This window comes from Phycodurus eques, chromosome 12, assembly GCF_024500275.1.
Source record: "Phycodurus eques isolate BA_2022a chromosome 12, UOR_Pequ_1.1, whole genome shotgun sequence".
Taxonomy (NCBI): Eukaryota; Metazoa; Chordata; class Actinopteri; order Syngnathiformes; family Syngnathidae; genus Phycodurus; species Phycodurus eques.
The window spans coordinates 15,176,164-15,203,074 of NC_084536.1; the positions used below are offsets into that span (position 1 = coordinate 15,176,164).

General features: G+C 39.0%; 1 protein-coding gene across 2 annotated transcripts; it reads right to left on the reverse strand.

The window, feature by feature from the left end:
* Nucleotides 1–270: 270 nt before the first annotated feature.
* LOC133410431 (RNA-binding motif, single-stranded-interacting protein 1) lies at nt 271–24,499 on the reverse strand. Of its 2 annotated transcripts, none has more exons than XM_061691609.1 (13): nt 24,286–24,499; nt 18,007–18,185; nt 14,862–14,920; nt 13,734–13,825; nt 9,782–9,939; nt 7,462–7,541; nt 6,849–6,964; nt 5,932–5,981; nt 5,754–5,841; nt 4,549–4,596; nt 3,747–3,857; nt 725–805; nt 271–638 (listed from the first exon to the last, which is right to left on the reverse strand). In XM_061691609.1, exons 2-13 carry the CDS (start codon nt 18,156–18,158, stop codon nt 567–569), a joined length of 1,107 nt encoding a protein of 368 aa, XP_061547593.1. In that variant the 5' UTR covers nt 18,159–18,185; nt 24,286–24,499; the 3' UTR covers nt 271–566. The 2 variants fall into 2 exon arrangements, with proteins under 2 accessions (XP_061547593.1, XP_061547592.1); XM_061691608.1 differs by lacking the exon at nt 24,286–24,499 and adding an exon at nt 23,709–24,257.
* Nucleotides 24,500–26,911: the final 2,412 nt, after the last annotated feature.

The window sequence follows — 26,911 nt, forward strand, 5'->3', positions numbered from 1 at the left end:
AAAATCAACAGGAGTCAGAACATACTCTCCATAAATCTATTTCCTATTAGTCCATGGACAGGGGTGGAGCAAAAACATTTCATAGCTCATTTACAAAGCAACAGCCCTCGCTTCCAGTTCTTTGTGGTGATCTAAACCATCACTGTAGTAAAACTGTTAAGGCAAACTGTAATCAGATAGCATTGTCATCCTAAAGCACGACGGGAGAAGAAAACACGAAACACTTGGCCATGGCAACACTCGCACAGCAAGCACAAAAACGTCAAAATATCAGGCTGAAAAAGAGACATTTATCACCATGCACGTTTTTTTTCTTGGATTTGCTGGCAGTCTTTGGTAAAAAATAAACAGTTTCTTGTACGAAAATAGAAAAACCTTTTCAAAACTTGTTCTTAGTAGTTGTTAAAATCATTTGATAAACTGTAGAGTATTCTTTATACTCTTCAAACACAATTCCAAAAATAGCCTCACGAGTCCGACAATTGCAAAACAGTGAAGGATCTTTTGCGTTCATTGCGTTTTTTTTGCCGGTATTGCTGAGTGGTTGTCCAAACATTAAGTCGGCACTACTTGGTTTGTTGGTAGGCGTACGGGGAAGGGTTGCCGGCTGTGTCCATCTGAGACACGACTCCATTTTCCTGAAAGATAGAATGCGATGATGCCAATTCTTACACTTTTCCGCTTTAGCCCAAAAAGTTTAGCTTTAGGACGATAATGCACTTACTTCTCCAGGAATAGCCGCTGTCTGCATGTGCGTGTACTGTTGGATGTAAGCACCTGGCATGGGAGTGTTGGTGGCCATGAACTGAATAGCAGAGAGAGAATGCGATGGTCATATACAAAGTGTTAGAAAAGTTCCAGGCCTGCTGTTACAACTGATATAGAGTGGTGCCTTGAGATATGAGTTTAATTTGTTCCTTAACCACACTCATATTGCAAATCATCTTTATATCCCATTACAGGAAGTCCTCGATTTACGAATGAATTTTGTTCCTACGCTGGAGGCGTAACACGTTAAAGTCGAAATTTACGGCGAAATACTTCTGTTACGGGTATTGTCCCACGTGATTGTGACAGCAAGGTCGGTGTGTGTGGGGGTGTGGGTCGATGTGTGAGTGAGATGGGACTGCGCAGGCGTCGTCCGGCGGGACTGCGAAGGAGGAAGGAGTGCGCCAGGTGCGAGTGTGTGTATAAAGTAGCAAGTGTAGTGACAGCGACCGGGGAAGAGTCGCGATTAGCGGAGGACCCATTGACGTTGAATGTGCAGAGGAGCTAATAAAGCCATTAAAGCAGTAAATCGGTGCTTCGTGCCTTTATTGTTGCCGCCACCCAGCTCAGCTGCGCAACGAGAGAAGGGAGTTAACCCCTGTGTCTCCCGACCACGGTCAGTTGACCGTAGCAGGAAAGGTTAACACTTTGTATAAAGAACATTTAAAAAAATAAGATGCTGTACCTACCATTACTGCTGAGAGTGTGAAAAAAGGAGGGCGAAAAAGGCAAAAATACTCCCGCCGCACAAACACAGACAAGCACTATACACTCGCTAAGCAGAAACACTATGGTGCTGGGACAAAATGGCGGACGAGGCACGGGCGTCGTAAAGTCGAAACGTCGTAAGTCGAGTGCGTCGTAACTCAAGGACTTCCTGTAATCTGTTTCATCCCCCTAACCTCCCAAAAATATATATTTTTTGGGTTGCATTTGTTAATAAGGAAAAACAGCACTCAATAATAATGTACTTTTATAAAAACCTAGTTTTGGACCAATACCGAAAATGGTAATTGTCAGTTTTTTTTTGAGCAGTTAAGTAAAATTGGATAATTTCCCATGGCACACCTGAAGATCGCTCATGGCACACTAATGTGCCACGGCACGCTGGTTGGGAATCACTGCCTTATGGTATGAATGCCTTGGCTTCTAGGGGGCAGTATAATACTGTACAGCTATGCAGATTCAAACAAAAAAATAGTGGTTGTTTTCTCACCCAGTTCTACCACTGTGACTCGGTATGATGCTGTAACAGTCATTTTTTGTAGAGGATAAAGAATATGCCTGTAAATAGACTTGACACCGATTTTATCTGCCTTATCGGTATCAGCCGATAATTAGCATTTTATGCTGATCGGCTTTGATGTCATAATTCGCCGATCCGATCAATGACGTCATTGATCGGCCCCGCAAGACATTTACTCTGTGTCGCCATCGTGCACAGTATATTTGAACCCAAAAGCTATTTTATTTTTAGCCTTGTTGCGTGTGTTTTGACGTAGACCTGTAAATATCTGACGGCCAATAAAGTTATTTTAAAAAAAAAATAAAAAATGTCGCCGGTCTGGAACAGACAACACATCTGAGACAGACAACATGTAATGCCCGGATCAGACTACAAGACAAATTTGCTCCTTCACGCTTGCACTATGTCAGACTACTGCAATAAAACATTGTATTCTGAGACCACCGCATCCCGTTTTTTATGTTGTTTTTTTTACGCTAAACGAACCTTTTGATGGCAAATCTACGTGGTGGGTTGAAATACAAAATGTCTAATTCTCTTTGTTTAGTTTTACAGTAAACTTCACTGGGTGTGGCATTAAAAAGCTTGAAACCTCTTTTTTGATGACTAGCTCAATGTTTGACAAACTGCTGCTTATTGTGCAGTGAGTTGAGTTCACTGCCACAATACAGCGCTCTTATCTCAAGGATGTGCTCGCAAGTCAAAGCAAAAAAAAAAATCTGCCGCTTGGCCCCGAATTCAAGGGTGTCTTTTTATTACCGCGACGTACGTTTAATGGTCAATATGTCCTGCAATTCGCATTTAGTTCTCACTAGCTAGCTGCCTTCTTCATCCAGGCACGAGCCACTAATTCCACTGTGGTTGTCATGACGAGCGGTGGCAATGCTGGCTCAAAGCAGGCCGTGACTAGGTAGTCATTTGGGGGCCCAAGGTAAACAGTCACGCCCCCCCCCCCCCACCCCCCTTCCTTATGTAATTTAGACCTCTTTGTCCTGCTTTGAATTTAAGAAAATTTCATATAAAGTCCTTAAGATCCTTCTTGAGGATCATCAAATAAGTGAATCAATGTAACACTTTTGTGGTAATTGATAAGAACATGAATCAACATTTAATATACTTTACCATTTCAACCGCTTTTATTCTCACATCTTGGTGATGAAAAGTGTCACACGTCACTCTCCACTTTATCTCTGTACTCGGCTGACACTGACAGCAGTGCTACTGCTACTGGCAAGAGCGTCATTATCCAGTATTACATTTTTACAAGGTATGAAGTTAAATCAATAAGTCAATATTGTACTGTGATTGAAGGTTTTTCTTTTTACAATTCAATAGTAAAATAAAGATTTGTTCTTCATATCAATTCATCATAACATTTAGGCCTGACCTACAGGAAAGCGTTATTTGTTTTTATATTTATATATTTTTTTGTTTTTATATTTTATTTAATTTTTTTGTTTTTATATTTATATAAAAACAAATAATATATATATTTATATCCAATGTTGTGTTGGTCATATTATAGAATAATTTATTTCTTGTGTTTGCTGAAGATAACAAACTTCCTCCCGAAAAATTGCATGCTAAATCGCAATCGCAATATTTGTTTAAAAGAAACAACAAAAATGCAATTAAGAGTATTTTCCCAAATCTTTACACCCTACTCCAGGATCCGGGAAGGTGTGGCAGAGAACACATTATTAGACAAAGATATGAAGCACTATTCTCTCACCGCTCCTGCATTGCCCAAAGACAAATGACTCATCTGCTGTGCCAGTGGAGTCATCAGGGATGTGGGCTGCAGTGACAATGATGGCTCCATAGAGGGCGATATGACTGCACCCTGGAACCAAAAGTGAGAGGAGCGTAAACAGACATAGTAAATATGAAATCTTGTTTTTTTTTTTTTACAGTTTGAATTTCTAGGATTGGCATAGTAATTGATTTATTGATAAGAACTGGGTTGGTGTAAAATTGATTGTGTATTGAGGCAAAATGGAGTGCTTGGCTGCAACCAGCAGAGGTGCTGTTGATTCTGTCTCAATTATTTTACTGTCTGAAGAAGCCCAGACTACAAATCCTGTGAGAACCAGTATATGAAGTTTAGGAGATTTAGAGAGATTCTACCATCAAATACTAACTCAAAAATGTGAATTTATAGTCACAATCACTCAAGGAAAGGTAACAGGAACCGCTACAGGACCGATGGCAGCTTTTAATATTTATTTATTTATTTATTAATGTTGCACGTCATGACCAGAGCAGGCAACGGTCACGTGGTGTGGTCAGGTTGCAAGCATGTTGGCCATTTTTAGAACAAAGCCAAACCAGAGCCTCATTTCATACCCATCTTAGTATTTGTATCATAACACACCTGTTATGTCCATCCAGACAATTTATAATTGTACTGTATGGATCACCTTCCCCATATGTGACTTATGTGCAGCTTACACAAACAAGTTTTCAGTTCTGCTAGAACCAAAAATGAAGCGTTTAGATGAAAATAAAACAACAACAAGATTTTGGGTGCTTACAGGGTGCTGCATGATGTAGGGTTGATGCACCCACGACGGGTTGTGCACCTGTAACATCACACAGAAAAACATGCAGAAACAATGAGGTAATCCCCCTAATCGGCTCCTTTTCTTGATGAAAAGCCGTGGACAGACAGGAATGTTGTTTAATGACATGCAAAAGCGATGACCGCACTGGATCATCTTTCAAAATATCAAAATACCACTTCAGCAGCTACACCTGCATAGAATAATCAAATTAGATCTAAGCCACTGCAAAGAACCACAATAATACAAATTATTAAATAATCATTGACATTGAGAAATGCAGTGCTACCTCCACTTAGGAGTGATTCAACATGCATTTTTCGAGATACGAGCAGTCACTCAAATTTGAGTTACCAGCATTAATTGGTGGCAGATAGTAAACTATTCCACACAGTGCTAAATTGTTTATAGCCACCGTCAGTTGCAGATTAGACATAAAACAAAGAATGAGACGTTTACTTAACCAAACACAAAATGCACGAAAGTCAGCTAGCTTAATGCTAACAAAGAAATTGCATGAATGGGCTAACAAAACTAGCAACAATGTTGCAGAAGTTATAACCTTTTATGCAACAGATATTTGAACACAAACAGAAACACATGCAGACAGAATGTACTACAAGTCACAAGCATTTCTTCCCCATCCTCTGCCAAAAAATGAGTAATATTACGCAGCTTATGAGTCACTTGGGTTTGGGCATCTTCTGTGTTTTATATGTATATGTCGTATTATACTGCTCCCTGGTGGCCAAGGTCCACAATCAAAAGTAGCAGCAAAATATCAATGGGAATTGAAACATGAAATCATGATGCAAAAAGTGTTTAATTATTTACAATTGATTTAATTGGTATTACTGTATGGTTGTACTGTACGTATTACTTTAGCGTGCCATTTTTCTTTTTAAAAACATTACAAATTTTTTTTGTCGTGCTAGAATGGGTTAATGGCATTTCTATTCATTTCAGTGGGAAAAGATCATTTGAGGTACACGTGTTTTTCATTACGAGCGTGGTCACAAAGTGAATGACTTAAACTCGTAAGGCAAGGCACCACTGCACTTTAAAAAAAAAAAAAAAAAACTATTATCAGCTTCTGTATTGGCTGTCAATAAATTGTGGCTGTTGGGTGCGTATGTACAATATTTCCACAAAGAGAAAAGAGATTCAAGAACCCAAACCTGGTATGCTGAAACTGGAGACATGTATGTGGACATGGGCGTGTGAGCAATCATCCTGTTTGAAATGCTGTACGCCGGTGGGAAAAATCTATGCGAACAAAATCAGAACCATGTGTACATTAAGTGAGATTGACTATAGGTACCACGGGAGCACAACTGGATGAGAAGCCCAACTTACCCGTTTTGCATTGCGGCTGCACTTGGATCATATGTGAGTGTCATTCCGGCCTGGTGGGAAAGGAACACACAGGTTTGGCAAAAATGCTGAAGAATGCATTATCATCACTTTCCCCCAACACACTAGTTGTATTTTATGTTCTCTGTTGTTGTTATTCACATGACGCTCTTGGCTCATGTTCGTTATAGAGTTAGCCAATAGGAATTACTGTGGTGTGGTGATTTTGCATCTGGGACAAGTTGGGACAGTCCCACCACGTTTAGCAGGTACGCCGTGGTTACAAACAAACAAAAGAAATAGTGCTGAAGCACAGTATTCTGGACTGTTGCGTGCGGCCTTAAGAGTAGTTTTTAAGTTTGGGCTTTGGGACACAAATGATTTTCACATGAATTTTAAAAGGCCTTGTAAACATGTGATGCGACCAGGATAAAGAATGCGGACAATTCTGTATATCTACGTTGCTGTCTCCTCGCAAGCTAAATTCTGATTCAGTTGTGAAAGTTTTTAAATTACTTTGTTGTAGCTGTGGTTAAGTATGCTTCTATTTAGCGCACTAGACCTCAATTTAGCAACAATCACGCATTGTTTTTCTTTTTATGTATTTTCGTGACACTAAAAAGAGCAGCCTCAACAAGAGGACCTACTTGTAAAAGAAGACTGAGAAAATAATATACTCAGTTGCATGAAGTAAGAGGATTGTCATTCAAAGCAGAAAAACTCCATCTTAACAATAGGTCATCACTGTTTATCAGAGATATAAAGAAAAAAAAGTATCTGAACAAATTGAACAGCCATAGCCAATGTTCCAATGGGTTTTGCTTGACCACAGAGGTTCCCTTATAACATATGTGGTGTTTCAAACACCACTGATAGAGGATGGACTCTTCGAAATATAAGAAAAGGTTTGTCCAACTTACCAGTCTGGTGTTTCCATCTCGAAGCCAACCTCGACCATTATGAAGAAATTTGTTTTGGTTTTGTCTCTTTTTCTGCCCACCGTCAGCAAACTTGAAAAGCAAAGGTTCAGCAGGTGCTGGATTGAGGACAAGAGATTTGAAACCAGTTTTTATCAAACAGGGTGGGTGACAATATTTTGTGTGTCGTGTTTTCTGAACAGTCATTCACTAACCAGCCAGACAACACAAGCTTCTAATTTGGCGGCTGAGGGGCTGTAAACACCCCCTTCTGAAAGGAGGGACAACTGGAAGGGACTATTTCTGTCTGATAATCCAATTAAAAAGATTAGACTGGGAATGGAGGCCACAGTGAGTCTCTTAGGCTGAATGTATATGATCTCTAGCAACAGACCCCCGACTAGAAGGAGGAAACAGTTGGCTGACCACTTCCTGCCCCATTTACAGAGCTTATACATCCAACATCAGAACACATAACGTACAATAATTCGTGAATTCATTTGACCATAAACTCTGTGATTGAACCATTATACGTTCATATTGTGTGATTCAACTAATATGAGAAATGTATTCTTTAATATTCCTAGCTTCGTAAGGCTAATCATATAGTATATACCTGGTACACCGGCTGGCGTCTTGATGAACTTGCCATTGAAGTGAGAAATGACTGCATCGCATTTTTCCTTTGACTCCATCCTGAATTTATGAGAAACATACAGCAAAACTGCATCAGCAATAAACAAGCTCAACTGGCGCAAGTTGCCATTGCACCTATAATTAAGTTACTCAGTCACTGTGAAACTATTTACAAAGGAGATTATGAAGTCATCCAACTGCTTTTGTTATGGACTTCCAAACAAAGGTGATTTACATTTAAGTTGGAAATAAATGTGCCTTCATTTCTATGGTTGTAACTGGGCGCCAAAAATGATTGTTTGGTACAAAAGGTCCCAGTTCGGTTCACATTCTGTACTGGATCAGCATTTTTTTCGAGGCATTAAGGTAAGAAATTTACATCAATTCCAAAATGGAAGTGATCTTTACTTATTTTTCTGGCGTTAGAATCACATCTGAAAGCTATCTATTTCACATAGTCAATGATTTTTATGGGCTCTAGCTCTAAACACGGCTGTGTGACTTCCAACCGGTTTTGTGCTCAAGGGTGACATTTAATAAATTCTAGTTTGTCTTCTTTTTAGGAAATGATTGATTGTGCAGAGGGCGGCACGGTGGCCGACTGGTTAGAGCGTCAGCCTCACAGTTCTGAGGACCTGGGTTCAATGCCCGGCCCCGCCTGTGTGGAGTTTGCATGTTCTCCCCGTGCCTGCGTGGGTTTTCTCCGGGCACTCTGGTTTCCTCCCACATCCCAAAAACATGCATTAATTGGAGACTCTAAATTGCCCGCAGCCATGACTGTGAGTGCGAATGGTTGTTTGTTTCTGTGCCCTGCGATTGGCTGGCAACCAGTTCAGGGTGTACCCCGCCTCCTGCCCAATAACAGCTGGGATAGGCTCCAGCACGTCCGCGACCCTAGTGAGGAGAAGCGGCTCAGAAAATGGATGGATGGATGATTGTGCAGACAAGTGCAAAAGTAACGGTTCGAACTGTCTGAATTATCATGCTGAAAAAACAAATGTCATTTGTCATGAATTTGGCTTGGCTCAATCTGAAGAGCCCTGATTAGATGCTCCGCTCCTGGAAATTGCGTTTTGCATCACTGCACTCATCTTCCCGTTAGTGTATTGTCATTACTAATGAGTTAACAAGTTCGGTACCGCTTAAAGAATATTGATTGCCATGATGTCTACTAGCCAGAAGCTGAGTGGTACTGAATTTGTTCATGCCGTGCGAAGCAGTTGCATTTTGTACCCCCAGGACCATACCAATTGTTTCACACTAAATAACATGTAAAAGAAATATGAATACTGAATATAGCTGAATACACCCGTTAAGTGTGGAGTGAACAACACATGACTTTGATGACCAAACCCGAGCGTAGGCAGCTAGTATCAATGATGGTATGCAATTTCCTGGTGATCAAAATTTGGATGGGCTGGCCTTTTGTAGAGGTCTGCCTGCGACTGAATGCTACTGGAGTTACCTTGCCAAGAAATAATTTGTGCTACAGCTCTGGTATTTGATCTCATAACATGGAGTTGCTGCTTTTTTTGTTTTTTTAAAATGCCAAATTTATCACCATTGGCCAATAATGTATGTAATGTAAAATGTCTTTTACTTTGTTTTACTCTGCTGTCTGCAGCCAGGTTGGCAATGAAAATCAGTTCTCAATTGCCTTACCTGGATAAATAAAGGTTAAATAAATCCATAAATATATTTAGAGTAGCAATGTGTAAATCCCTGGTCATTTCTGACTGCATACTAGGAAGGGTGCATTTAAACACCAAGCGAGGCAAATCCCATGTCCCTGGCTTCACTGAGATACATTAACCAGACATAAGACGTAACGCAACAATGCCAACCCCCAGAGACACACCAAAGATTTAAATGACTTTAAACTAGGAAAGGCACATTTCCTCGATTTGTTTTGTAATGAAACATTATATTTTAAAGGGGCTGTCAAAGCTCTCTGTGTTGTATAGAGTCGAATAATGCTGCTAAGTGTAGTTGTGCCATAGCAGAGGTCTACAAGGATGTAGTCCAACTTCCCATAGACAGAACGTTGTTCCTTTTTAGAATGCAAACTAGTTGAGAATGAAACTCAATCAATGACACCACTGTTGGTGTCAGCCAAGTATTGCATTACAATTTGCCTCAATTTGCTCAGCCAATCAGCTGAAATCCTTAAATGATCAATTCTTTCTCCTATTACCTCATTACTATTTAGTTGTTTATTATTAAATTACTTGACAGGCAAATTACCTCTTCATAAAGCAATCTTAAAATACATAAATAACTGATAAGACACAGTGTCCTACCTGGCAAAGCCCACCCCTCTGCTTGCTCCACTTGAGTCCCTCAGGATGCGGGTAGATATAACCTGGCCAAAGTGCTTCAGCATGTTCTCCAGCTCCTGCTCGTCCATTGACAGTGGCAGGTTGGAGATATACAAGTTGGTTGGGTCTTGTTCTTGTTGCTGAAGGGCAAAAGGGTGAGATGTATAATTACTCAATTGTGGAAGACTACCATCAAACTCACTTGAAAATGCACAACTCAAATGTGTCCGTGCTCATCTCCGTCTCCGGTTAGCTTTCGGTACAAAATGGCCACTATGATTACTGATATATTGAGCTGCATACAGTCATAGAGGTTTAATTTTCACATCAGCTCATTTCTCTTCTAATAGTGTCAGCAGAAATGTGAGAGATGACTACTCGACCCCAGGGAGCGGGCTCTCAACATTAATATTCATCAGCTTTAGAGCACTGCATTTGGTGCCAGATAGTTACCAAGGTGACGCACTACAGGGAAAAATCAACTGATCACAATTAAACATAATGAGCAAGCCAAAGAAAACGGAATGCAGAATAAACTGGGACAGAACGCACAACTGGTTTGGTGAGATCACAGAGCAGAAGGGAGAAGAGCTAGGCATTTGTTTGAGCATCTTGGCTGTCTGAATAATAACTTCCGGTATACGCAATGCAGGAGATTATTAGGATGGTAATAATATGATCTTTTACTAAACATGACTTCATTGTATTAATGTAGGCTTAGTATAGATGAACTTTGGATGATGTGTAAAAGGCAATTGCAATGCCCTTTCAGGAGGGATGGGTATCGCTAAGATTTTAACGATACTAACGTTACTACTTATCGATCCAGTATTTTAATGAATCTTTTTATTTTTATTAATGTATTTATTTTTTTAGGTAAAACAAATCAGAATTAACAATGCTTTAGTATTTAAAATAAATTAACCTTTCTTGCAGCTGAAACAACAATGTAAAATAACTAAAAACAATGATTTACAGAAAAATAAATGTTATGAACAAATCACTACTATAAATGTTAAAACATGTATGAACCAGGGGTATTTAACTAAAATTTAAAAAGGACCAGATTAAAAACTTGGTGAACCTGTATACCATTTGTGCTGAAACAGTTTTGTTGGGCAACAGGGGAATTTCCTGCTTATTTTTAAATGTTTTAATTATTCTGATGTTTATTGAAAATGCAGATCGAAAACATTTCTTGAAACAAACGTCCGGAAGATCATATAGTGTCTATTTATTTTGAGGTACTGTATATTTGCATAGCCTAGTTGTTGTATGTACACCTGTATATAATCAATATGTATGACTGCTGATATGTACAGTTGTGCTCATGTTTAATTACCCTAGCAGAATGTGTGAAATATTTTTTTTAAATATGACTGACGACTGAACAAGAACCATTTCATGATTTAATTTGTTTTGTTCAATGATTGTGCTTTTCTGAAATGCCTGACAGTTTCATTTGAATCCCAATAAAATTAAGTGTTTTCTTTTTAAGGAATGGTACACAATTCCTGCCCGAATAATCAAACTATGAGCACAACCATGTAATATTCTCTCATTTACGAATAAAACTAGGCCTGAATTTCACCAAGTAAATAAAAAGTGCAAATTATGTGTTCAAATAAAGTGCTTAACTTCAGAAAAGTAAAGAAAAATGCGTTTCCGCTTTTCTGTTTAGCATTCTCGACACAACAGTGAAGTCTAAATTTTACATATTTCGATTTAACAAATCTTAACTGAACACTTCTAGAGATTGTTCAAAACCATTTATTTTTTTCATTTACTAGCATAATTCAACATATGCCCTTTTAATAACTAAGTGCTCTCAGTGGGAACTTTTCACTGAGAAGTATCGTATAAGCAAAAATGACTGACTGTTCCATTTAAAGGTCCCATATTTCAGCTATATATGTTTTGTCTTACGAATGTCCAGAAAAGGCCCCTCTGACAACTACTTATGTTTGACCCAGTTTTGTATCCGCTTTGTCCATATTTGGCGAATACCGCCCCCTTTCCTCTGATTGGTTGCCTCTGTGTAGAAGGCCCACTTATGAAAGCACACGTGTTATGTTGACAGTGCTACCTCGGGAGCGGAAAGGCGGAGATCTTCGCTAGCTCGTAAAATTCAAATAACAGGATTTAAAGCCTCCCGGCAGAAAAACGTCTGGAACTCAGGAATGCGTGGACGATTTGAATTCATATTTCACGTTTGCTGAGGCACCATAGAAGCAATATTACATCCCAAATACTGAAAAAGTTAGTTTGGTAAAATATGACCCCTTTAAATTTTTCAGAGGGTGCCATTTGTTCAAAATGTTCCTTTATATGTCATTTTTTTTTAAGTTTCTCCCTTTCTGTCTTTAACTCAACTTCCACGCCGAGTCTCTTTCTCTCTCTATTCCCTTTCTCCGCATCTCTGTCTGATCTTTGCACAGGCAGTGATTACCGCCTGATGCAGACTTGATGGGCTGTGTAAGGTCTCGTTGGATGGCTGAACTCGCATGTGATTGGTCTGTACGTTCATCACTACAGTAAAGCCTGTAATGCTTAAAATAGAAGCGCCCCGTATGTCGCGAATCATAACCTCTTTTTGGGCTATAGCTGTAGGTCCGTATGGGCCTGCTTCTGGGTCCAGACGCGGACCACGGTATAGGTTTACATGGCACCATAGACATTATTTTATAATACTACGAATCATAATCATAATATCATCGCACAATACTACACCGGCCTCCTATTGTGAAAATGCTTCTTTGACAAATATCTTCATTTTATTGCAAGGTACAAACAAGATCGGAGCGGTAAAAGGTGCAAAATAATGTTCATGCAGCCTAAAGAAATCAAAATCAAATCAGAATGTCCAAACAGGACAAACAGGATTAAAGAGACTGCATCACACTTTATTTGGACATGACATTGACCTTCCACAGTGCAAAGATTAAACTTCCAGGCTACTCCATCTGAATTAAAAGGGGTCAATGGGTGCCCAGAGGCAGGAAGTACCACAACTCCCCCAACAAGGGAATGAGGCCAAGGGTTCTTGCTCACTGCTTTATGAGAAGCAATTCACCCAACTGGTTCCAGTTACCATGACAACACAAAGCTAATGTCGAACATCAAGTACAGCAAGTGAGTCCTTTGCAAGTAAATGCCACTGACAACAGTATTATCATATAAAGCATCATTAACTGCTACAATTGAGGTTTAACATTTTCTTCTGTGTGTGTGTGTGTGTGTGTGTGTTTTGAATCTAGGGCTGGTTTGGGGCAAATATTTCTCAATTTCTGATCGCACTGTGAATACCTTTACTGGTGCATCACCATATCTGCTTATTGGCACCACTGATGGGAAACCCTTAAGCCAATCTGGGAATTATAGCTATAGCAGAATACCAATGGGCACCATGAGAGTTGCGCATGGAAGAAGAGAACAAGAACTACAACAAAAGTGTAGTATTTCAGGCAACAATATGCGTTTTCAATAGTCCGTAATGGATGGGTAATAAGGTGGGTTTTTGGAAAATGAGGAAAGGAGTCTGTGTGATTAATAATGGGTGGGTGCTCTAAATAGCTCTGTATTGGCAACCATTTTGACTATGACAGTATCACAGTCTGTGAAACTATGTATTCTCCCATTTGTTTTATTGGCAAAAGTAAAAGACAGTGGAGCCAGCAGCACACTGGTATGAAAGCCTGTGCATATGGCCACATAGAATTTAGTGAGTAGATATGAAAAGTTTGTGAACGTGGGGTCTTCTGCACAATGACAGATTTATACAAGAGTACAAAGGGCTTAGCAAAACCGCTTGCATACTTGAAAATGTGGCAATTTGCTTCATTGTTTTTATTTCGCATGTACAAAGGTCCTTGGAAACACTTAAAGGTGCACATATACAGTCTACTGTACGTAAGTGAGCATACTGATCGCTCACCTTTGCCATCTGAGCTTGTACTCCACTGGTCTTTAGGGCAGCCACAGCTTTCTGAGCTGCAGTGGGACTATCAAAATCCACAAAGCCGTATCCTGAGGAGACAAGTAAGACAGTAAGGACAATACACTACAGTCATCACCAACCATATCATGTCACTTGTCTTGTCAGTATCTAGTGGAAGGTTTGTGTGTAACTAAGCCTTGCATACAGGTTCCAATTTTGTTGTACCTGTATGTCTGTATTATCTTAGGCTATCAATATATGGTTTGAATGTATACGTGTGTGGAAGAAGAGCAGCAAAAAGCGCTGAGGATGCAGATACCAGAGTGATGTTGCTGGCTGAGGTCAGCTCTTTGTTCTGTGGTGTACAAATAGGGTGAAACCATAGTCCCTGTCTTCTACTGGAGCTATTTTTAGCCTGTTCAAACTAAATAAAGGTGAATATGTGGTTGTTCTTAAAGCTGAAAAACCTTTGTGAGAACACCCTAATTTTGACATTGAGTCCTTTTCTTGGTTTTAACCACCATCGGTGTTGGACAGTTAATGTTGAACTGGAGTTGTGGGCAGAATTCAATGTTTATTTATTTATTCATTTTTTCAGGGTCAAAGTATAGAGGACATTTGCCTTGGTTATGTGTATGTGCTGTATTAGTAAATTGACAATACATCAATGGGCAGTCGCAGTGAATGAGATCAAACATGTCACTCAACAGAGGAGTCCACCACTTCACCAGGGAACCCCCAACCACCGTGGCATTGACACACCAACAAAGGCTGAACCTTAAAATAACCTGCTCAGAGATTATTAAAAATAGCTAGACTCACCTTTTTATTTAAACTGATAAATTACTTTGATTAGGCTGATAAAACTTTTACACTACAAAATGAGTCAATTGTTGTGCCCCCCAAGTATGTAGTTGACATAAATGTACCCCAAAGAGTTCAGTATGACCACAAACTGACTGTACAATGAATATCCACACCACTTCAAGGACCAAAAAGGTACAGAAATGCTCCTAATTTGTAACGACGAAAATTACTATAGTGCCACCCCGAGTGTGACAAGCCATCTTAGCCTGAAATGAACACTGATGTGCTATGTTAGCAGAAACAAATAACTTCACACACCTTTGCATTTGTTTGTAGTCTTGTCAAGGATGGCCTTTGTTGATACAATTTTGCCATACCTGAGGGAGAAGCAGAAAGGCAAGGTATGTGGAGGTTCATTATGAATTAGAACAAAGCGAGCCAGTTGTACAACATACAAAAAAGGGAGGGTTCAGCAACAGTGACATCACTGCAATGGTATGAGACATAGGAAGTGGCTCCATGCACAGTCCCAACAAGGGAGTACGGAAAAAGACTTTCTTTCACTCGGGCTGGATTTGCACTGCAGGTCCAAGTGCCCGAGTGTCGTCATGATACCAAAATTCTGCCTTTAATATTATTCCTGTATAAAGAAGCTCAATACCAATACTGAAACAATACCAAGGCAAACAAACTAAAACATCACTAAAAGCAGAAGAATCATAGATAACAAAACACAGAAATTAAAAATTGTTTTGTAATTTTATACATTCAAAATACTGTATTAGGCAATGGAGGATATATAAAATTATATATTAAAAATCCCCTCTTGCTAAAGATATACATACACACACACACATATATATACACATATATATATATATATATATATACATATATAGATATATATACATACATATATAGATATGTGTATATATATATATAAATGTGTATATATATGTTTTTATATATATATATATATATATATATATATATATCATCTCATTGCATAAGAGAAGGAAGATTTTTGTCACAAAACATAGATGTGTGAAAACCAGCACACATGTGTCTTTATTCCTCTATGATTTCAGTTCATAATAGCCTCAGTAAAAAAGAAACTATGCTGGGTAGCGAGCACAGAGGTTTATTTTGGCACTTTTGAATACAATGAGAAGGTGAAAGTTAACTGTTGCTTTACATTTTACTGTCTGCATTTCTGGAAGTGTTGCTTGAAAACCGGTCCCATAGTACTGAACAACCTGAAGCCTCGACACACTATGTACCATCACTACTTTACTTAAGTAAAACATAATTTACTAAATCTTTGTGCCTGGTTAAACGTGTCTTGGTACATGTTTAAGCTTCTCCAGGCAATTTAGCTTAGCATAGCTTGCTCCCTGTAAACAAAGAGACACATCTGTTTTCAACAAATCTCATGGGTAAGCAGAGATTGAGAGGTAGTGCAAAGTGGCGTGATTATCATGCGATGGTGTGTAAAAATAAATTTAATTGATAAATACATTAATAATGATAATAACAAGAATACAAAAATAAAACATTTAAGGAAATGAAAACCAAGTTTCTCCTGTGCTCATATCCCCATATAACCATACACTCAGTTCTGAGTTAAAGGATATAAGCAAAGCAGATTTATATAGCGCATTTCATTAGCATTTATTTTATGTATTCAGGACCTAAACTAGTGATTTAAAGACCAGTAGCAGAACTTTAAAATCTATTCTGAAGCCAACTGGGAGCCAGTGTCAAGACTTTTGAATTGGCGCAATATGCTGACCTCTTTGTTCTGGTCAGAACCCAAGCTACAGCATTCTGAATGAGCTGCAGCTGTTTAATGCTTTTTTTGGGGAGTCCAGTCAGAAGACCATTACAATAGTCAAGTCTACTTGAGATGAAAGCATGGATGAGCCTGGTCTGGTCTGCTTGGCACATGCAAGCCTTCACTCTGGATATGTTCTTCAGATGGTAGAAGGCAGTTTTAGTAATTGGTATGATGTTGAAAGTCAGGTCGGAATCTATCAGTACACCAAGGTTTCGGACTTGGTCTTTGGTTTTTAAAGAGAGTTACTCCAGGTATTTACTAACAGCAATCCGCTTTATTGCCAAAAACAATTATCACAGTTTTGTTGTGGTTTAATTGGAGAAAATTTTGGCTCATCCAGTTATGCATCTGTTTTAGACAATGACACAACACCTCAATTGAACTGTAGTCATCTGGAGACACTGCTAGATATACTGTAACTGTGTGTCATCTGCATAGCTATGATAGTCAAAATTAACCCTGTGATGCATGAGTATTGAGATTCCTATAAGTAGCTGTCCACTGTAGTGACCGCATGCATTAGAGGGTTAAAGTTATGAAGAATTTGACCCAAGGGTAGCATTTTCAGGCTGAACAGGAGGGGTCCAAGAACTGACCCTTGAGAGACCTCATAAGGTCATTGTCATTCGATGAGATTGATCACTTCCAATGGCTACAAAATAACTCCTTTCCTCCAGGTAGGACTTGAACCATTTAAGGACTGTTCAATTTAGTCCTACCCACGTTTCCAACCTGTTCAGCAGTATATTATGATCTACCGTATCAAAAGCCACACTGAGATCCAAGAAGACCAGAATTGACACCTTTCCCGAGTCAGTATTCGACCTTATATAATTTAGCACTATAAGTCAATTCCACAAAAAAGTAAATATTATGCATGCGAGTAATGAAAAATATAATAATTGGCTGAGGGGGGGGCGATTATTCGATGCAATAATCGAGATGATTACTAAAAAGATATGATAATGAGAGCCCTTCACTACACTAAATCAATGGCAGCCAGGAATGTAAATTGAGCAAAATTCTGTGTGCATATCTGCAGATGCTGCAGAAATCTGCTTTAAAAGCACAACATATCGAACCCTTAAACTCAGCAACTTCTCTTCAACCTAAAGGGAGTTAACCCCTGATGAAACTGAAATATATCGTCTACAGAGCGCATAGACCCTGAGGTCAGTAAAGCACCCTCCTGCCCCTCTAACTGTGCCTTGAGATCTAATTAATGAATACCATAATCTGAGCTGAACCTCTGTTCTGACCTACTGAATAGAGAAATAATTGGCTGGAGGTTCATAAATAGGGCAGAGTATCTCCATGTACTGTAAAGTTTAGCATTAATACGAAGCTTGGAATATTGTACTTGTATTTTAAGACACAAATATATATGCCTGATCACAGTCTTCAACTTGCATCTATTCTATAAAAACTCATTCACTGTCAGCTACAAATCCCAACATTGTCATTATTACTGTCATTATAAAACCGGTCCATAGCGCTTAAATCTTACAAACCCTATCGGCACTAAACCAGTTATATGTCAGTGAATGACTGCTGCCGCAATTTGGAACAAGACAATCAATGGCACATTCAATAGTACATAATGACAAGAGGAAGTGCAGTACTCACGGCTGACAGAGTTTGACCAGGTCATGGTCTGTTGTTGATGGGGACAGCCCTCTGATATAGAGATTGGTTTTGCTGAGTTGCTCCCAGCCTGCAGTACTACTGCTGCTGCTGTTGTTGGTGCTGCTGTTGTTACTAGGGCTGGGTGGAGCCATGGGGTGAGACAGTAGGGTAACAGGTGACTGGGGGGGGAAACAAGGCCCAATTAAAAGTCACGCTGGATTTTAAATCAATACTATTCAACACATGTATTAGCATTAGGAATGTTTTATATAGCAAAATGCCCATTTTGAAAAATGGTCACTGAAAGCTAATGGTTAGATATTAGGCCTTAGTCTTTTCCACAGTCCTGTAAATTTCTAGCATAGAAGTATGTAACATTATGTTAAAAACATAAAAACTGTACCTCTAATTTCACTTTAGAGAGAAGTAATTGTTTTTTTGGAACACAAAACCTAATCCTAAATGTCCTTAATGTTGTTTTGGTCATAATTGAATCATACAACCATACTTCATATCATTATGACTGATACACAATTGTCACTTACAGACCGCATGATATTAGCTCAAATATGGGTAATATCTTTTGGTGAGAATATGCAGTACTGGTCAGGCTTTAAAAACAAATACCACGAATATACTGAGAGCAATCGTGCCATCAATTTACAATAACTATTTTGGGTCCAAACATCTAAGACCTAGTGTTCCAGATATAATCATGAGATTAACTTTCAGAAAATAAAATCTAACCATTGCTCTCTGCCCTGATTATGTGAGGGAGAGGATTGATCTTTAACCAAGCAGTCATCCTTGTCCATGAAGCAATGTCCATTGCTTCTCTTTCAATAAGCATAATCAAGGTCCACAAAGGCCTGTAGGCCTGTTGCTATGACATATATGCTTCCGTGGGGGTGTTTACTATGAATTGGCATCTTAATGTAGAGCCAGTGTCATTAATGAGTCGCTTGGGCCCACCGCACATCGAGCGATACGGCTGAACGCCACGCAATACAGCTGAACGCCACGAAACTATTTTTTTTCTTTAAATTGGAGTGATCCTGCGGAAAGCTTTTATATGGGGATAGTGGTCAGTTGAAGCCATTTTTTGTTTTTATCACATACATTTGTGTTCCCTTTTTAAATCAACCCTGACTGAAATCAAAATCACCAAAATGGCCTTGACCAAAAAACTTTGCATACACTGAGTGTTTGCCCTGAAAATATACAAACATGTTGACACACACACACACATTTAAATGGCTATTAACGGTAAATTCCACACATGCAACTTGTTTGATTTGAAATTAGTGTCTTTATATAAATATGTATTCAACGAGCTTCTAAACTCTTGAGAGACCCTTGCACATTTTGGGAAAAGCACGAAGAAAAAAACAACGGAAGTGCGAGAAAAGGTAGCTGAACCTTATAAATCAGGAATAGGTTATTAAAAAGATGTATAAAGATTTGAAAATTTTGATCAGTAGTATTTAAACTAATTTAAAAAAAAAAAAGTGAGAAATCAGTGATTCCAGAATTGGCCGCTGTTGTTTACTGCAGCTGTGGCGGAATGAAGCCAGAGAATGGGACTGACATATTAGCCGGTCACAGATATGACAGGAAAGATGGTGAAAGGACATTAACTTTTGCATTCCTCGTCGCTCTGGCTGACTATATGAACAAAATAATGTATTATTATATTACAAAACAAAATTAATTCCTTACTATCACATTGTGATTTTTCATTGCTTTAACTGTAGCATTCTGATACAAATAATTTGGTAATGATGATGATGGTAATTTGGTAATAATTTGGTAATCCATGTTTATAATTATGTACTGTATTATAAAGGAACACATTCACTACCATTTACGCAGTGTCCCTGAACATACTCCGCGCACTCACGCAGCTGACGTGTGCCTGCCTAGTTTCATTCTGAAGTGCAAAATAGGAAATGCAGCAGCCCAAGTGTACAATCCTTTAATCTTTAGCGCATGTCCATACAGGTCTCCCTGCTGGTGACTTTTAATATTACAGTTTAGTCACTGTATATTACAGTACACCAACATTGCAGCAGACCCTGCGATGTGACTATTGCGCACACGTACATTGTGATGACAATGCTCAAACAAAATATCGTGCAGCCCTAGTATGAAGCACACTAATTCCTAACGGCTCATGAAAGCGACTCAACCTGTGATGAGTACTGTACGTCAACAGCGTCACCATGACCAAGAACACTGGCATAGTAAATTTCGATAAAATATGAAACTTTCAAACATTTTCAAGCTTTTTAAAATATTTATTTAAAATAACTTTGTGGTGTACCGGGCATTTTAAGCCACGAAAAAAACCCTACAAAACAATTAATTTTGTACCGTACAGAAATACGGGTGCATATGGCCTCAAAAAAAAAAAAAAAAAAAAGAAAGTGCTTCATTGTAACGGACAAGCCGCTATATCGGACGATCCCCCCGCCCCTATTAGTCTGTTCTCTCGAGGTTCCACTGTATATGCATGGGTCAATCGCCTGGCATGACTGTCCAGTTCAGTCGTGTCACTCAGTGTACAGCGGGCCTAATATGCTCTCTTTTGGATAATTCAATTTGGAATCATTTATGAATCAGTAGCCGAGTTTACGTGCAGACTTTTTTTGACATTCCGATGGAAATCATTCCAATTGAACATCTCTGGTCAACCTATTACATGTGACCTGATCTATTCCAATCTGGTGTATACATGTGATACACATTTAATCAGAACAACCGTTTTCCAGACGTGTGACACACCCTGATTCACGTAAACATCACGGAATGTATCAAGATGGAGCTCAGTCATCTATTTACCACAGTAGTTGTGATTATTTTTTCACTTTTATTAAAATAACAACTTGAGAAAAACAAGTAACAAGTAATTAAAAACATCCGTCGCAGACCAGCACTGGTAGGATGCCATGTTTTCAAGTGCATAAACAATGACGTCATCGTGCATTTACGTAGAGACAAGAGCCTGCGCAAACGGAGTGCAGCAAAATTTATTTCTGATCGGTTTAGCAGAAGGATTACTATACCCCTGTAAATTTCAATGAAATGTTGCCTGTTTATTCAGATTGAGGTGTTTATGGAGCCTTTTCATTTGGTTTGGGTGTCTAACCCGATTGTAATGGCAATACAAGGGTCCATGTACACTCTGCTAGTAATCTGTGCTCACTGAAGCCAATCCAATTAATGTAAAATTAAACTCTTTCCAGTGCAATACTTGTTGCGATCGGTAAGAGGAAAAATACAAATTCCAAAGTGACTTTTCCTGGTCTGAATAGAGCGTTCCCCTCAGGGATTTGTCAGCGATTATCCCCCACAACCACCTTCTCTTTTGGGAATCTCAAGCTGAGAGGAAGCCTATGGAATCCAAAGCATGAACCACTGACATGACTGAGCAACCTGAGTCTGGACTCCAGTCTAGAGAATCTTCACTTTTCTTACATTGTCTTATCTGTGAAATCAAGTTTGGCTTTTTGCCATCATCTTACTGTTGGTCACAGTGCTCTTCGTCCCTCAGTTACCTCCCATCCGTTCACTGCGCTCCTCTAAGTCTATTATAAATTGATTGAATGAGTCAATGTAGCGTGCCAAAATTGTTCTATGAAAGGATTTCCCGTGGGGGATGAAATTTAAAAAAATAAATAAAAACGCAACAGAGGTGATTTACTTTCTTGATTGCAACAGTATGCAATAGTTACTACTGTTACATGAAAAGGTGATAGTAGTAGTCACCAAATAAAAGCAAAAAGCCATCAGTGTGACCTGTTTTTCATGAGTCTCATGATCATGACTAGCCCACCCTTTATAAAGAGCATGACTGTGGTTAATTTCACAATTTTGCAAAGTTATAAAAACAAATAATAATAAATCGAAGATTAGTATAATACAGTAAAAAATATATTACATTCTCAAAACAGTGGGTAGCATGGCAGTGCACTTGTGTGCATTGTTGCCTCAAAAGATTGTTTTTCTGTGGTCTAACCAGCGAATCGTGCTCACCACGGAAAATGGAGGGAAACATTTTTGTTTTGCAATTTATATCAATCCCTCACGCTCAATATACGTAATGAAACAAACGCCCCCGGGGGGAACGCAATCCGTTCCCAATCACTGGTGGACCTCTGATTTGGATGTCTTGGATTTTGAAACAACAGAAAATGATGAGAATAATCTGTTGCAAAGTCAAAATGTCACCATGATAAACCGTTTCAGGCAACTGTAACTAAGATGTACAGGTAACTATTAAAAAAACACGAATCTAAAAATGTGGTAACCTCTATTCTACTCTCTCAACTTTTATTGTGCCAAGGCAACTATGTAACATAAGATATCTCACAGCACAGCAGCAAAAACTCACTGAAAGTATGAATACTGAAATGATGATTTCATCTCAATTTACATAAAAAATTACTTCTTCAGTGTGAAATGTGGGCCTGTTTTAATTGAGCGCAAAGCTGATATACTCTATATTTAAAGTTACTTAATGTAACCCATTGGTTAACAATAAATGGGTCAGTTTTTTTTCATACCAACTATTGCTGATTATTGTTCTCTGAGTAATAGCACTTGATAAAGTATTTTCTAACATTCTATACTACAAAATAAGTAAAGTATGTATGATTATTGCTGATACCGGATTGGACCGATATCTGTATCGGCCAAAACTCAAGGCTGCAATATTGGTATCAGATCGGAAGTAAAAGAGTTGGGTTGGGACATCCCTAGTTCCAAATACATGAGATCACCTTTTTATTTTATTTTTTATCATTTATTGTAAATGTATGCGATAAGGAACAAACCAAATGAATCTACACTATTGATATAGAATAGCCAGAGGTAGTGTTCAGTTCCAGTACAGCGTGAGTGTGACACTTCCTTTCTCTATGAGAGCGAGGGGGCAATTTTTGGTTTCATTCACCAACTAATTCACTCTGGTACAGGACTGTGAGGAGAATGGGGAGCGGACGACATCTTATCAGTCAGCAACAGACCAGCTGAGCCTGTCATACTGTATAATACGCAGAGCTTCCAGTAACAGGCCTCGCCCATTGAGCTCCTGCCACAGGATAACAGCGTGAACATCAGCAAATGTGCTTATTTCCAGAAACCTTTTGGCTAAGGGAAGATTAAGAGAGAAATCAATATATACAACTGGGACAAACTGAATGCATCATCAATGCGTAATTAATCACCTTTCAAGGACAATTCTGTAAAATCCAGAATAATGTATTGATTTACAACAAAATGCCTTTCCATATATTTTGAAGGACTATTACTTCATGCTGGAAAACTTTCATTTTCCTCTAGGGCCATTGGGATTGGTTAGGAGAACCATAACATTAAAAGTCAAGCCCAAGGCTCGTTTATGTCCATGATGCAGGCAGCCGGTATTCTTATTCTCAAGAGACCTCTGAGTCACACACACAGGCGCCTGAACGCCACACTTTCCCCCGCATATATCCACATTATTCTTGTGAATCACAACCTTGTCTTTTCACACAGAAAATTAATCCCTTCACAGGACCCTGAACGCAACACTCCAGTTTCACAGAAATAAACATGGAGTTTCGGTGCGAGTTTATGGCAAGCTCGGTGTCACGATTATTAAAGCAGTAAACAGAGAAGTCAGTTTTAAAGACAGAATGAATAGAGAACGTCGTAGTTACCTGCTTGCGAAACTGAGTCCTTAGTGGGTTTCCAGTATTAGAAAAAATCATTCTCGGTCTGATTTAAGGGAGAGTTGGTTTAAGGCTGCGAATTAACTAAGTACCCTCGCCTAAAAGTAAGAAAATCGCCCGCTCACTCGACTGACGCACACAAAAATGGAACTGTAAGCATATCTGTGGTCACGGAGCCTCGATATCGTCGACTCTCCGGCTACAGACGCCCCCGTCCCAACTTTGAGCGCGGCCCTGCCTCGTATGTTTGACGGGCTTCATGACTCGCAGTCAGCGGGAAGCAGGAGTCGGGCTGAAATGTTGGCCCGAACCATTCCGCCGGCCGCGTAGGGGTGCTCAAGTCACAATGTTGACTAAAACGCTCGATTAGCCGTGTGTTTTGGCGACAGAAGGCGTGTTTAACCAATTAAAATGCAAACCTCATTATGTAGCGATGAATTACGTCGCGTTTAAAGTAGTATGTAATGACTTTTTTTATTTTTATCTATTTGTATTTTTTTAAGAACACGCCATTGAGAGCGGCAATCCACCTATGTTGTTGATTGGAGTGTGAAATGATGCATACTTAACATTCCACGGTGTGGCTTGTCCTCATGGCGCTGTTTGCCTCTCACCGTTTCCATAAAACGTACTTTTCAACAAAGAGGAAAAATATGGACGATTTTAATTACCCACGACCTGAGGTAATTAAATGTGGTCTCACAGAGGGCCGATGACGACGCCGATAGTCACGGTGAATGACAACAAGCTCTGGCGTCGTCCTTGTCCGTGCATTTGAACGAGACTTGTTGAAATAAAGAGCAACGTCACGGTCGTCAACGTCACAAAATCATCGATCAACTATGACGCGTTACAGACATGCAGCATTGTTTTTGTTTGTTTGTTTGTTGGTTTGTTTTTGTGCCACTCAATAAACAATCGATTACTTGTTTTTGTTTGTTTATTTTTTCATTCAATAGTAAACAATCCTTTGTATAATACTGTGTAATCACACTTTTTGAAATTTGGATGATATGGCAGAAAAACAAATAAAAATGTTCAAATCCATGATTTTTGTAGAACAACAAGATGCAATGTAATACAGTACAATATATATTGCATTTGCAATTAACAAAATCCTTTGAGCTTAAAACAATAAAATGACACCCGTCTCTGTGATCCAGTAACAGGATCTGCGCATTGGTTGGCCGGTTAGTTAGATGTGAGAGGATGGGCATGAGTTGTGAACTACAGCAGCTCATTGCAAGTGTTCTCATTTTGTACTTGCGTGTTTGACCGTTTGGCCCGTTCAATAAACGGGTGAAAGTGCCAGCGGCGACTGGCTGTCCTCGCCCGCGTGCGAGGGCATGACAGTACAGTACATTTGCTCCCTTCTTTTTCACTCCCCTCGAGCGGGGGTGTAGCTGAAGCTTCCTCTTACCTCAAATTTTGGCCCACGAGAAGAAAAAAAAATCAATCAAGCCATGACTCATAACTCAAAAAACTTGTACATTGAGGCACTCATAAATCAAGGTACCATTGTATAGGTGTGATGTACGATGGGTCCTTCCTAAATGAACCTGCAGGTCAGAAGTAGAGTTTATAAATGTGTTCACCAGGCCAACAGAAGGCACTGGGGTCAGCATGGGCGAAAAGAGAGAGAGGTCTGAGTCGGCGCTCTGCTACAGGTGGGGGGCAGGGAAGAGGCAATTGAACCAGTACCTGGTGGTGGGTTATGTGTGCTTCGATCCTTAATTTTACTTGCAGCATGTGACTCACTACAATTTTCAATTTACAATCTGTGATCCAATATAAGAGTTTAAGTGTTACATCAAAGGTAATTACACGGGTACTTAACTATTTATTTATAGATGATGCACCAAAATGAAAATTCTTGGCTGAAGCCGAAACTCAATAATGAGGAATCAAAGGCCGAAAACTGAAAGCCGAAACCTCAAGAAATTACTGTGCTAATTATTAGTAAAATTGTATTTATGGCTGACTGCAGAGCTGCCAATTTATCAAAATTCACTTCCAGAACAATTTATCATTTGTTTTCAAAATTATGTCAAGAACATTACTGCGGGGGACAGTTATTGCAGTATATTATGCAATAGGATGAAAATAATTCTGCAAACTGTTCAATTGCCCAACATACTGTAATTGTTACTCTATAATTGAAATAGTTAATTATGGCTTCAAAATGTGTTATTGTAATGTATTAATTGCGTCAACCTTGTAATGCTGGACACTTTTGCAGCCAAATGTCTTGCCTTGAATGCTCTTTTTGTATTTCCTGTATCCACTATTGCTGCTGAAATGATGCAAATTTCCCCATTGTGGGACTAATAAGGTTATCTTATTTTATAAATATTAATGATATGAATCTACTTTTAAACTTCGAGGTCCCTTTTTTTTCAAGTGACGTAGCGGAATAGTGGCGATGTACTAATTAATTTCCGGTTCCTGGTTCCGGTCCTTGTGTGGCTATTATGGCATCATTTTGAATAAAAGCATTTTCTTTCTAGACACTTATTAATTTGCCTGCTATTTTGCTCTTCAAAGATGGTTACTAAACGGCAGGTGTCATCAATGCGTTTGAAACTGAGAGCTACATCTTGGGTACTGGGTAATGCGAAGGGCTACCAGTTTGATGCACACTTCATAAATAACACATTTGCTCAAATTACATTTCATTATGTTATTATTAATAGTAAACACCCTCTATGTGAAGACACTGATCACGTTTTTTCTCTCACAATATTTATCAGCAATGATTTAACCTGTTATGAAACAAATACATAATATGCAAAATTTAAGTCAAGTCAAATGGGATGAGAACAATAGGCACAACAACAGCTGTACCAACAACACACTAATAGTCATTTCTATAAATCTCTGCAACTGAAAATAAAAAAAAATAAAAATTGGAACAATTAGATTAAACTTGTGTCATGGAACCGATTCTGTTCAACTCCAGAGTTCCACTATACTAGTACCGAAGTACGACAAACCAGATAGGAACCTATTCACTGAGAAATAATTTAAGCACATTCTGTGAAATTTTATTACAATTTTAAGGCCATGTCACCCAGTTGTTGGAAATGCAGAGATTGCCAAATTGATTAAATTCAAAGAAACACAAACACATTTTCAGTATGACACATAATGGGGATTTCCGAGGGAAATAAGAGTGTCCTTATTTCAGGACT

Excerpts from the sequence above, each read along its gene's own strand:
- LOC133410431 (XM_061691608.1), bottom strand. The coding sequence starts at position 23,759 with ATGATTTTTTCTAATACTGGAAACCCACTAAGGACTCAGTTTCGCAAG. Across the intron at positions 13,826-14,861 it reads GACTACAAACAAATGCAAAG|GATACGGCTTTGTGGATTTT; the intron begins GTGTGTGAAGTT and ends TTGTCTCCTCAG. Across the intron at positions 5,842-5,931 it reads GCAGCCGCAATGCAAAACGG|ATTTTTCCCACCGGCGTACA; the intron begins GTAAGTTGGGCT and ends TTGTTCGCATAG.